The sequence below is a fragment of the Siphateles boraxobius genome, unplaced genomic scaffold, assembly GCF_051911475.1.
Source record: "Siphateles boraxobius isolate OS27281-9 unplaced genomic scaffold, OSU_SipBor_1 135, whole genome shotgun sequence".
Classification (NCBI taxonomy): Eukaryota; Metazoa; Chordata; class Actinopteri; order Cypriniformes; family Leuciscidae; genus Siphateles; species Siphateles boraxobius.
This window is the reverse complement of record NW_027508739.1, coordinates 121680-136090: the sequence shown is the minus strand read 5'-3', so window position 1 is coordinate 136090 and position 14411 is coordinate 121680. Positions and strand designations below refer to the sequence as shown.

Genomic DNA, 14411 nt, shown 5'->3' with positions numbered 1-14411 from the left:
CTCATGTGTGTATCTTTACTTTACTTGTATGAAATAACAGATATTATCGAATTTAAAGAAACCGCTGTAACACTTTACAACAAGGTTTTATTAGTTAACATTAGTTAAATGAAGAATGTTTCTAAAGCTTTTATCAATCAAAGTAAATGTGAATTACATAATTTACTAATACATTATTAAAATCAAGTTTTATCTGTTAATATTTAATAGACCTGAACTAACAATGCTTAATTCAATATTAACTAACAATGATCAATACATTTATTACAGTATTTATTCATCTTTAAGCTTACAACTGTTCATTAACTAACTATGAAGTGTTACTGAAATCACAGATCAAATGAAATAATGATGATGTTGAATATTTTGACAGGGAATATAGACATAATCAGGTATCAATAATGCAATTACCTTATTCCTGGAGTCTCCTAAAAGCTGTAGATGTTCCAGACAAACGCAGAGGGAAAATAAAGACAAAAACATCAGGAATATGATGACAGATGTTAATCAGACGCTCAACGCTGATGCAGAGACGTGATCCTCACCAGAGCATCTGCCACAGCCGCCTCCACCTCCGTGCCCGTGTTCAAGATCCGCATGGCGTTCACAGACGCCGAGATACGGGCCTGATGGATGAGCCCGTACCGATCTGAGGAGAGAGAGAGAGAGAGAGAGAGAGAGAGAGAGAGAGAGAGAGAGAGAGAGAGAGAGAGAGAGAGAGAGAGAGAGAGAGAGACAAAGACAGAGAGAGAGAGACAGAGAGAGAGACAGAGAGAGAGAGAGAGAGACAGAGAGAGATAGACAGAGAGAGAGACAGAGAGAGATAGACAGAGAGAGAGACAGAGAGAGAGAGACAGAGAGAGATAGACAGAGAGAGAGACAGAGAGAGAGACAGAGAGACAGAGAGAGAGAGACAGAGAGAGAGAGAGAGACAGAGATAGAGAGAGAGACAGAGAGAGAGAGAGAGAGAGAGACAGAGAGAGAGAGACAGAGATAGAGAGAGACAGAGAGACAGAGAGAGAGAGAGAGAGAGAGAGAGAGACAGAGAGAGAGATAGAGAGAGACAGAGATAGAGAGAGACAGAGAGAGAGAGAGAGAGAGAGAGAGAGACAGAGACAAAGAGAGAGGGAGAGATGGAGAGAGAGAGAGAGAGACAGAGAGAGAGAGAGAGAGAGAGAGAGAGAGAGACAGAGAGAGAGATAGAGAGAGACAGAGATAGAGAGAGACAGAGAGAGAGAGAGACAGAGATAGAGAGAGACAGAGAGAGAGAGAGAGAGAGAGACAGAGATAGAGAGAGACAGAGAGAGAGAGAGACAGAGAGAGAGAGAGACAGAGATAGAGAGAGACAGAGATAGAGAGAGACAGAGAGAGACAGAGATAGAGAGAGAGAGAGACAGAGAGAGAGATAGAGAGAGACAGAGAGAGAGAGAGACAGAGATAGAGAGAGACAGAGAGAGAGAGAGAGAGAGACAGAGATAGAGAGAGACAGAGAGAGAGAGAGAGAGACAGAGATAGAGAGAGACAGAGATAGAGAGAGACAGAGAGAGACAGAGATAGAGAGAGAGAGAGAGAGAGAGAGAGAGAGAGAGAGAGAGAGAGAGACAGAGAGAGAGAGACAGAGAGAGAGAGAGAGAGAGAGAGAGACAGAGAGAGAGATAGAGAGAGACAGAGAGAGAGAGAGACAGAGAGAGAGAGAGAGAGAGAGACAGAGATAGAGAGAGACAGAGAGAGAGAGAGACAGAGAGAGAGAGAGACAGAGATAGAGAGAGACAGAGATAGAGAGAGACAGAGAGAGACAGAGATAGAGAGAGACAGAGAGAGAGAGAGAGAGAGAGAGAGAGAGAGAGAGAGACAGAGAGAGAGAGACAGAGAGAGAGAGAGAGAGAGAGAGACAGAGATAGAGAGAGACAGAGAGAGAGAGACAGAGAGAGAGACAGAGAGAGAGAGAGACAGAGATAGAGAGAGATAGAGAGAGACAGAGAGAGAGAGAGACAGAGATAGAGAGAGACAGAGAGAGAGAGAGACAGAGATAGAGATAGAGAGAGACAGAGATAGAGAGAGACAGAGATAGAGAGAGACAGAGATAGAGAGAGACAGAGAGAGAGAGAGACAGAGAGAGAGAGAGACAGAGAGAGAGATAGACAGAGAGAGAGATAGAGAGAGAGAGACAGAGACAGAGAGAGGTCAGTAATGCTCATGCTCTAAGAGCAGTTTGAGGAGCAAATGCACATAAAAAGCACCATATATATATAAAAGAAAGAAAGAAAGAAAAAAACATGCAGCATCTGTGTGACATGTTTTTAATCAGGACAAAATAAAACACTCAAAATCATGACATGCTCCTTGTTCATTAGCATCACAGCACACAACTCTAGAAACGCAAACAATAAAATAAATTATTACCCCCCCCCCCCCCCCAAAAAAAAAACCAATACAAACAAAATTTGCATGTACAAAAATATAAGGTAACACTTTGTTTTACAGTGTCATTGTTACATATGTTGCATGATGTAGTTACTATAAATTATGCATAATTACATGCAACCCTAAAACTCTGAACCAAACCCTAACCCAATAGTAAGTACATGGAGTTACTTAATTTTACCCAGTACTTAAATCCATAATATTACACTGTAACAATGACATCTTAAAATAAAGTCTAACCAAATACAATTACTGAAAACTCAACAGTAAAAAACAACAACAGTAAAACTTTCAAAATTAAACAGAAATATGTAATGTTATCCAACAGTCTCCAATCTAATTAAAACCTGGAAATAAAAAAGTTAATATTTTTAAATTAAATAAATAAATAATAGTGAAAGGAGTCAGAAATCTTGGTAACTTTTTACAACAAGGCCCCATTATTTAACTATAGTTAGTGCATTAACTAATGTTAACTAATGCAACCTCATTGTAAAGGTTAACTGAAATCTCTTTAAAAGTAATTCTAAAGTTAACTTTTTTTTTTAACATTTTTAACATAACAAAAAAAAATTTTTTTACTAGTGCTTTCAGACTTTTACATTCCACTGTATATTACAATTATATACAGACAAATTAGACACAAAAAAAACAAATACAGACCAATGTCAATAATCTCACAATCTCCAAATATCTGCTGATTAGTTGGCCTGGCACTAATTTCAAAATAAAACACATTTCAAAATAAAATATAAAATAAAATAAAGAAAAATAAAACAAAAAGTTACAATGAGGCAAAATAACTGCAGTTCACATCCAGGAAAACTGAGCAGGTTTGGTTCAGAGAGGAGTCAGTATGTAGAGCTGTGATCGTGGTCTCTAGCGCCACCCTGTGGATGAGCTCATACATGCACTGAATCATTCTGCTGAAACACACTTTAAACTGGATGTGACTGACATACACACTTCTAAACAGGTTCAGCATGAGCCCTGTTAAATACAGTAATGATCTAGATTCTGGTGCCGTGACCCGGACCACATGCAAGTCACCTGTCAGCAGGACGTCACCCGCCGTCAGTGCGCTGGTGGAGCGAGAGTGTCTGTGGGATGCTGGGAAGGATCAGGAAGCAGGTGACACACATTTCAGAAACACAACTTTAAATGAAAGGTGACCACATCATCTGAAAACAAGAACTTTATTCTTTTAGTTCACTAGCACGCTTGGCTGAAAAATATTAAAGGGGTCATCGGATGCAAAATTCACTTTTATATGGTGTTTGCATATAAATGTGTCATCGCATTTTTTTTTCTATTCTAAAAAAGTCTAAACACTCTCAATAATCAAGCCGTTTGGATTTTCTGCCCATGACCACTGACGGACTGTCCCGTATTAGCATATTTCCCGTATTAGCATATTTCCGACTCAGCCATTTATACACTGTCTGCCAAGGCATCACTTTACTGTCTAGAGTCGACATGTCCCACAGAAGAAATGTGTGTGTGTGTGTAGTTACTGCTCACCATCATTTAAAGAGACATGCACCGAAACGGGTCGCTGTGAACAGAGCTGTTTCTGAGGAGGTAAAACGAGTGTTGTTTTTAGGGCTGCAACTAACGATTATTTTGATAATCGATTAATCGGACGATTATTTTTTCGATTAATCGATTAATCGGATAGAAATTAAATTCGATTTTTTTTTATTATGACTAAATAAAACGGTAAATCAGGGTATTTATGTGTAAAAGTGTACTTTAAAAAGTGCAAAAGCCACACATTGAGTTTTACTAATATCAATATTTGCATTGTTTTTAATGATAATTGCTGATGGCAAGTTGACAAACATGATTATTGTTAAAAAAATGATATCCAACATATTATGTTTTAACACAATTTTTGTTAAAACAAATTTACACAAACATGTTGTTCAGATGTGAATATCTGAACTAAAAACAAACTAAAAACATCTAAAATATATAATTCATTTAATTTTTATTTAAAATTAATTATATATAAGGAATATAAGGATAAAGAATATAATATATATTATATATAATATATAAAAGAATAATATAAGGATAAACTGATTAAATAAATATAGAAAGACTGAAAACAATTGTGTGAACGTAGAGCCGCAGTAGATCGCGTTTGAAAAACAATTAAAACTTAGTAGACAAATGCTATAAAAAGAGAACGGAATGGAGGTAACGTTACCCAGCAAGCTAACAGGCTTGAGTAAAGGACAGGAGAAATTATGCATTAGTGCACAAGCATTCGCTGAAAACCACTGAGTACAGTGACTAAAAAACAATATTTTACTGCTGCTGTTATTAACTGCCTTTATATTTAGTGCTTCGCTTTGTAAAGACCGTTTTAATTTAACCTATTTCTGCGGTACCGCTATTTTAATCCATCACTTACGTTGCGAGCGAACTGATTGCGCAACCTGATGCTCGAGACAAAATACAGACATCCCAAGATCCCGGAAGTCCGGGAGTCTCCCGCATATTGATTGCGGCTCCCTGATGCCCGCGAATTAGTTCAAACTCCCGAAATCTAGAGCGCGCAAGCAGCTCCAAACCTCCAAACCGTGTAGCGCGCGCGCTCGGCAGAGCGCCTGTTGGAGAGAGACCTTGCGTGTGTGTGCGTACCAGTAAACGCTCCCCGTGACGTAAGCAGACCAACTAATCGATAATGACATTCGTTGACAACGATTTTCATAATCGATTATAATCGATTTTATCGATTAGTTGTTGCAGCCCTAGTTGTTTTACACAACCATTGAGGAATTTTAACCAAAGCATGTTACAAACTTTACACGAAGACCCTAAAGAATCAAACCAACTTGTGGAAAATGGGCATCCGATGACCCCTTCTTTAAGTACTTTTAGTCATAACGTCCAGCTCTAGTTTAAGGGGAAATGAAAGGCGATAGAGAACCATCACTCAAGCAGAGTCTATCGGGACTCTTACCCAGAGAACTGAACCCTCGAGCCGGGCTGGTGTCTCGACTGCTCTCCCGACTGGTGTCACGACTACAGCCCTGACTCATGCTGGGCCTCGGGATACGACTGCCCCGCACTAACGCACACACACACACACACACACACACACACGTGCACAGCAGGAGTCAGCAGCACAGGATAGAGGAAAGACATGCAGATTGAATGAGACAGTGAGGAGGATACGACACATATTAACAGACCAGACTGTGAAGTGCAGCTTACAATATATTAAAATTCAACTTCCCCTTTACGGAAAATCATAAAAATATGACAAAATATTATAAAAATATAGAAATAATCAAATATAAATAATAATAATCATATTGTAATATTTTATTATTTTATAATATTTCGACGATGATTCAAAATTGATGATTTTTTTGAAAGCGGAAGTTGAATTTTAATATAAATCATAATAATCATATTGTAATATTAAAATTCAACTTTCCCTTTCAAGAATATCATACAAATATGAGATAAAATATATACAAAATAATAATATATTATTAAAATTAAACTTCCCCTTTCAAGAAAATCATAAAAATATGAAATAAAATACATAATAATAATACTTTATTATTTGTTTATTTTATATTTAAATTCAACTTCCCCTTTCAAGACAATCATAAAAATATTACAAAATATATAACATCATACAAATAATAATAATATTAATATATGATAGTGATAGTAGTAGTAAACCTGTACAATTATTTAGAAATGAACAAAAAAAAACTAATAAGAAAAAAAAACATTGAACTCATTCAAAAATAATGAACAATAGAGAAAATAACATACAAATAACAAATCAAAACAATAAAGGGTTGTTTTTGTTGTTGCTCAAATCACAAACAATAGAATTTTTCCATATTAATCTTTGCAGGCCAGAAAATATAATGACACAAATATATCCACAGTAAGTTATGCTCATGTATTTTCAGTAGGAATGACAACAACATAAACACAAACTAACAGAAGAAGAGCTGCAGCTGTGTGTGTGTTCAGGTTCAAATACACTGTCAGGTAGTTTCTGTCTCATCTCTTTATATTGACTGTGAAATATTGACTGTGATCACATTAATATCCCGTCTGACAGTGACACGCAGTGATGCTCACATTGATCTGGGTCACACAAGTACAGGATTTCAGCGGCTCACGTGGATAATGTGAAATCCAGTTTAGTTGCACAGTTTCAACACACTTACCTATAGATAAATAATATATTGTAGATAAAACTAATGTTGTGTGATGAGGAGGAACAGGTGTTGCAATAGATATTTGACACGCAAATATGAAGCACTTCAATACTGAAAATTCTGTAACACTTTACAATAAGGTTTATTAGTTAACATCAGTTAACTTACAATGAGCAGTGCATTTGTTACTGTATTATTTAATCTTTGTTAATGTTAGTTAATAAAAATACAGCCGTTCATTGTTTGTTCATGTTAGTTCACAGTGCATTAACTAACGTTAACTAATACAACCTTTGATTTTAATAATGTATTAGTAAATGTTGAAATTAATTAGGGCTGTGAAACGATTAATCGCATCCAAAATAAAAGTTTGTGTTTACATAATATGTGTGTGTACTGTGTGTATAATTATTTTGTATATATATATATATATATATATATATATATATATATATATATATATAAATATAAATACACACACATGCATGTATACATTTAAGAAATATTTGCTTATATATAATGTATATGTATGTATATATATATACACACTGTATATATATATATATATATATATATATACACACTGTATATATATATATATATACACTGTATATATATATATATATATATATATATATATATATATATATATAATTTGTATTATATATACATATAAATATTTTATATATAAATAACAATATACGTGCATGTGTGTGTATTTATATATATATATATATATATATATATATACAAAATAATTATACACAGTACACACACATATAATTATGTAAACACAAACTTTTATTTTGGATGCGATTAATCGTGTTTAATCGTTTCACAGCCCTAAAATTAATATTAACTAGGATTAATAAATGCTGAAGTATTGTTCATTCTTAGTTCATGCTAACTAAGGTAGTTTACTAATGTTAACTGATGAACCTTATTGTAAAATGTTACAGAAAATTCCCTTTTGAAATGTGTTTTTGCTCTAAAACTGCAAACAGATTAAACAATTATTTTTTCATTTTCTTCCTTTTCAGTGCAACAAATTGAAACTTGAGTGTAAAGAAGTATTTAAAAACCATTCCAACAAGTTAGCAGTTACGTGCTTTTATAAAAGTGCATACGGCGTACCTCATTTGTACAACATGTATAAAAGTAAATGCGTTACCCTCTCGCCCGCGGCTGGGACTCGTCTCTCGACTGCAGCCTTGACTCCGCGGGATCTTACAGCGCTTGACCGACGGCGTTCCTGTGGCTCGAGGGATTCTCCCGTAGGAATGACCCAAGAGCTTCCCAGGTGAACTAGAGCGACTTCCCGCTATAACACAGATAGATTTAACTTCAACAATGTTTGGTGGCTTGATTTAATTATCAATGTTACTGTGAATATATGATAAAAGCTGATAGGGCGACACATTGAGCACAAAAACAGAAGCTTTTTGAGGCAGAGACGGTCCACTCGTACATAAATAAACGAGAGAAAACATATGGGGTCATGATATGGATTTCTTCATTATTTTAATATGTTCTTAGAAGTTCACTTATAATGTTAATTAAGTTATTTTGCACAGAAATCCATTATTTCCAACCTTTTTTCTGAGCCTCTTTCTGAAATCAAGCGGCTATCAGGAAACAATATCAACTTCCCAATGGCTATTGCACGCGCAAGTAAGTGTTTTGAAAACATTATCCATATAAAACCGTCATTTATGGCATTATGAAATCGTTTTCTTCTATTTGTGATGCAGCTGCTGTCAGATCCAGTAAAGTTTCCTGCTTCATCTATCAACAGAAGTTCCTTTATGAACTTTCCACAACACTGTGCCTCGTTTACGAAACAATCCGCTGTCAAATGCTCCGAACAAACATATAATTATCAGACGCAATCTGAGACGCCAGTAAAATAAAGCTCCGCTTGTTTCTGATGCTGGGATGTACAGAGACGCAAACGAGAAGTTTAAACTGAACGAGTCACATCGACACTAACATGAAGGCAAATGTCAGCCGTTAAGCGACTGAAAACCAGTGGGCGGGGCCTATGTCAAGTAATTATATGTCATTATGGTGTAACAACCCCACCCAGTGGCCAGAGGTGTCTTAGCCAGACATTTACTCGTAGTCGTTCCTCATCGAGTAACCATGGTAAGCCAGTGAATGATTTTATCTTTAAATATATATATTATGTCTTATAATATACATTATAATATATCTTATAATATATACAGTATAACCCCACTGGGTGGGGTTGCTACACCAATTTGACGCTGGGAGAATGAAGGGACATGTTTTTAAATTGATCAAATTAAGTTTGTTGATGCATCTTTCACGCTCTATGGCAGGCAGGCTGGACATATAATTACTTGACGTGTTTAATCTTAGAGATTTTTTAAGTTATTCACGACTGCCGGCTGTGTACTGACGTTGTTCTGTGCAGTTATTTTGTACTGAAGTCTATGGGAAGTCTAGTTTGCTTTCCCCAAAAAAGAGGCGGGGACGAAATTGACAGTTACGTTCCCGGATGTGCCGGTAGTGCGTATGTAAACAATTGGTCGATGTCTTGCTTTTAGTTTTAATTTTCATTTCGGTGCTAATTTCAGTTAGTTGCAAAAGCAGCATTTCAAAATTTCAGTTAGTGTTTAAGTCTTTTCTGTAATATTTAATTACAGCTTTGTTTCAATTTAAAACATTTATTTCAAACGTTTCCGTTAACAATAACTACACTGGCTTGAAATAACAAACTGTGGGCGTTACCAAGATGGACGCCGAGTGAACTGACTCGCCTTAAAGGGACTTTCATAAAAGGGACTCTCAAAAACCGGGATAGATTATGACAGCGAAATAACACAAATGAACAGTGGCTGAACACAGACTGAATGAATGGCAGCAGTTCAGTGAACAACAGCGAGCGCCAGTCGCAGTGGATCATGCTTTCATGACGGGACACATGCAGGCGGGAATCCGTGTTTTACTCCATACCGTGAGTTTTACCCCCCACTGGATTAGCAGATCTGGATCCTTGATGCGGGACAGTGAAGAGAGTCAATGAAACTACATTTCCCATGATTCAATGCACAGGACATGCTCAACATCAGCATGATCTACCACTGACTGTTGCATGAGCAATGATAAAGTGTGCTGATGTTTATGATGCGGCACACAGAGAGAAATGGAGTTCATATCTCTTCATTAAGAGGGACGTTAAGCAAAAACATAAAAAAGCCACATTATACCGGAGTATAATGTACATTACACTGCAGCCAATGAAATTAATGCATAATGTATATCTATTAATCATGGCTTATAATTTATTTTTTTAATGTCTCTGTGATATTTCTATCATTTCTCTGTGAAGTTTAATTTGTTGATAAACATATTAATGATTTACTTTGTTGGCCAGAGCAGGATGATGTAACTGCAAACTCACGTTGTGATTGGGACACAGCTTTGGCTCGGCTCCTCCCCCTGCTGTCTGTCACAGAAGCTCCGCCCCCAGAAGCCTTCTCTGAACTCTGCCGTCTTGTTCGCACACGACCTGACAGAGAAAAATACAGAAACAGTAAAACGATGGATGAGCAAACTTCAAAATATATTTAATTTATTATATTATTTTTTATACATATATATATATATGAAGACCTCCGATGCAAAAGCCTCTAAAAGCCACCTCTGTTAAAAATTAGATTAATATTGATTGAATGCTCATAGTATACGTTCATCAAATACTTTCACTTCAAACTCACTAAAATCCAGCCTCAGCCCATTCAGAAATGTCAGTACGTAGGTAGAAAACTATGCATAGGAGCCTGATAAAAATGTTAATATTAAAGAAAAACGTTAGACGGGCTTAGACGCTTTTGCATCTGAAGTCTTTATATATACAGGGTTCCCACAACTTGGTTAACTTCAAATTCAAGGACCTTTCAAGGACTTTCCAGGTCCAATACTCTCAAATTCAAGGACTTAATGTGGGGACAGATTTCAAGTGAGAGCAAGGTTACATCGTGTTACCTTGTAAGATACATTATTACAGTTTTGCACGCGTGAACGTCATGGCAACGTACAACACAAAGTACCTCACGCGGTAAACAACGCGTAAATACGCGCAACTAAGGTAAATCAAGCAAGCTAGTACGCATAGGCCACGAAGTGTTGGCGAAATAACACATTAATGGATCGGAGGGAATAATATGGAATTTTTTCCTGAAAACTTCTTGCACAAAATAAATTCAAGCACTTTCAAGGGCCTGTATCTATGCATGTTAATTTTCAAAAACTTTCCAGGGCCTTGACTTTTTTTTTTTTTTTCAGATTCACAAACTTTCAAGGATTTCAAGGACCCGTGGGAACCCTGTATATATATATATATATCATTTGTTATATTTTATTTATATTAAACTTCATTATTATTTAACTGTGCAAACTGATGCATACATACACAAAACACCATTACAAAACCTAAACACACGACTCCTTCTACTCAACAAACTCCGAACTGAACAGAGACGCTGTAAAGACTGACATAAACATGACCAAACTGCTTATTCAAACAGGTATATTCACATAAACACTGGATAATGTTGCATCTAAATGTTTTATGTGATTAAATGTCACATGTCTCAAATGTTGACAATTCACCTCACTGTCTAGTAGCCACACTAGCCAATGAACTACACAAATCTGAGAGTGGCATCTGTGTACGTCTCAAACAGAACATTTCAACACAAAACAGAGCGATAAAGACAGAGTAGGACAATGAGACACAAACCTGTGCACACACACACACACACACATCTTACATCTTACCCTCTACATTACCAGCGGCATCTTTGAGCAAATAAGAGCAGAAGTACAACAGCATCAGCGCGTGTTAGACAGCGGCTCGCAAACGGGTTTGGGATCATGCAGGAAGTGCCTTATTCTCTTAAACACCTTCATATGAACATCATGAACTTATGTGGAGTCTTTCAAAAATCAAGCTTGGAATAATAGATTATAATGCCTGAATTTATTATCCTAATACATAAATATATTTAAGTCAATCACATAAATAATGATTAAATAATTAAATAAAAGTAACAGTCCTTGAACACAAAAACAAAATAAAATATTGTATGTTTCATTTAGTTTGTCTGGAAATTTGTCTGCTGTCATGCATAAAATTACAATAATAAATGTACACTTTTGGACAATTCAACATTATATGATTCACTTTTATAAGTCAAAAAAGGCTAAAATGTCTAACACTAGGCATTAAACTTATTATGTCTAGTGATTTTATAGGTAAACTGAATCAAAATGTATAAATTGATCATTTGTAAACTCATTATTGATGACAAATATTGATATTTTGAGGGATAAATTTTAAATAAAACGTAATAGACATTTACAGTTAATGTCCTCTCATTATATATATACACACACACACACACACTATATATATACACACACACACACATACAGTAGTCAACATTTGAAGTGGATCAAAAAAGTTAATCAAAGTTGTCCTATGACAAGAATGGGTATTGTTCAAAATTCATATAAAACTTTGATGAAAGTTTTGATCCACTTCAAATTTTGACTACTGTATATATATATATATATATGTGTGTGTGTGTGTGTGTGTGTGTGTGTGTGTGTGTGTGTGTGTGTGTGTGTGTGTGTGTGTGTGTGTTTATTTTTTCTTTTTTTGTAATATACTATTTTAATAATTGAATTGTATTTAATTAATAATTACAAGACATTAAAAACACCCAAAAAACAGTGTCTTAAATGTCCCTTCATTACCAGATTGTTTGTCTCTCTACATCAGTATTGACTGCTCTTCATCTCTGTAAATGAGTGTGTTTTCTGTGAACATGTGTTGCTGGCTGTTTTACCCAGCGAGGCGTAGGAGCCGGGCGGCAGTGCCGTGGCAGAGCTGAAGGGGGCAGCGGCGGGTACAGTGGGCATTCGTGATTTGGCACTGGCGGCAGCGTTAACATCGACATCACTGCGTGAACGCTGGAGCGAGCCGGACGAAGACGACGCGCGAGAACTCACGACTTTAGCTGAGAGAGAACAAGAGACAATTACTGTGTGTATGAACAAAAATACATCAATTTAAACTACCGGTCAAAAGTTTGAAATCATTTCTTTTATTTAAAGAAGTCTGTTCTGCTCATCAAGATTTATTTAATCAAAAAACACAGTGAAAATTGTGAAATATTATTACAATTTTAAATAGCTGTCTTCTTTGTGAATATATACTAAAATTGAATTCATTTCTGAGATCAACAGTGAATTTTCAGCATCATTACTCCAGTCTTCAGTGTCACATGATCCTTCAGAAATCATTCTAATATGATGATTTGATGCTCAAGAAACATTTATGATTATTATTAGTGATGAAAACAGTTCATATTTTTGTGGAAACCGTGATATGGTACTATTAAAAAAATTGAAGTAAGACTTACAAAGAAAATATAATTTATATTTAAAGTAATACGTTTATTTAGCAAAGACACAATCAAAAAAGACAGTAAAGACATTTATAATGTTACAAAAGATTATATTTCAAATAAATGCTGTTCTTTTGAACTTTCTATTTATCAAAGAATCCTGAAAAAATGTATCCCAATTTCCACGAAAATATGAGTGTTTTCAACCTTGATAATAATACAACCGTTATTAATAATTGATCACCAATAATAATGTTAGAATGAAGACTGTAATGATGCTGAAAATTCAGCTTTGGTCACAGGAAAAAAAAACATTTTACAATATATTACATAAGAAGACAGCAAATATTTCACCACTATTTTTACTGTATTTTTGATCAAATAAAGGCAGCATTGGTGAGCAGAAGAGAAGAGACTTCTTTCAACATTTAAAAATCTCCATTGTTCTTCTGACTGGTAGTGTATTCAACATGACATTTAACAGATACACGAAAACAATGCTGAAAGTCTTTAATAATCTAAACAACAGTTATACAAAAGAATTAGCGCGAGAGAAAAAAAAGAGGTATATTCTTACTTCTGCTGAAGCTGCTCCCGACAGGTGTTTTAGCAGGAACAGGCCGACTACGAAAGACAAAACGAGTGAGTATGAAAGCCTCATGAACACACTAAAGAGTGTTTAAGAAAAGCGTCTCTCACTTCAGACTCTCCTGCGAGCTGGAGGACGAGCGGTCCGACTGAGGCAGAGACATGATGCTGTCCGAGCTCTTCAGGTGAGACTGGAGTGCTTTCTGATAGGTCAGTTCCAGCGCCTGAAACAGATGCTCCGCCTCCTTACTGAAGTGGGCGTGAAAACCCCAGTAACATCTGGAATAAAACCAGTGGCGTAACTTTGTTTTAAAAAGTGGGTGAGACAGAGGTGTGTGTGTGTGTGTGTGTGTGTGGGGAGGTTTCTAATTCAATGCTAAATTATAAATTAGATATATACAGGTGAAACTAGAAAAATTAGAATATCGTGCAAAAGTTATAATTTTGATGATTATGGCTTATGGAAAACCCAAATTCAAAATCTCAGAAAATTTGAATATTACATGAAATCAATAAAAAAAGGATTTTAAATACAGAAATGTCGGCCCTCTGAAAAGTATAATGATGCACATGTATATAGTTATATATACTAAATATATTAGTTTCACCTTTTAATTTGAATTACAGAAATACATGAACTGTTGCACGATACTAATTTTTCGAGTTTCACCTGTATGTGTACAATAACATTATGATGTCCAGCAATCGATTTAAATAGTACATTAGGTTTAATTTGTCGTTTAATGAGATCTAATATATG

The 14411-nt window shown here is 35.6% G+C and overlaps 1 protein-coding gene across 2 annotated transcripts in view; it reads right to left on the bottom strand.

The window, feature by feature from the left end:
* clasp1b (cytoplasmic linker associated protein 1b) overlaps positions 1–14411 on the bottom strand; it is a 79390-nt gene that overhangs the window by 25647 nt on the left and 39332 nt on the right. The window contains exons 17-26 of one of the 2 annotated variants that reach the window (XM_077229773.1): positions 13763–13930; positions 13641–13687; positions 12503–12673; positions 10051–10158; positions 9603–9641; positions 7795–7944; positions 5396–5503; positions 3475–3534; positions 546–649; positions 412–435 (exon numbers count right to left, since the gene is read on the bottom strand). In XM_077229773.1, the coding sequence (XP_077085888.1) occupies positions 412–435; positions 546–649; positions 3475–3534; positions 5396–5503; positions 7795–7944; positions 9603–9641; positions 10051–10158; positions 12503–12673; positions 13641–13687; positions 13763–13930 (979 nt within the window). The remainder of the gene's footprint in view (positions 1–411; positions 436–545; positions 650–3474; positions 3535–5395; positions 5504–7794; positions 7945–9602; positions 9642–10050; positions 10159–12502; positions 12674–13640; positions 13688–13762; positions 13931–14411) is intronic. The other variant, XM_077229775.1, reaches the window with a different exon arrangement.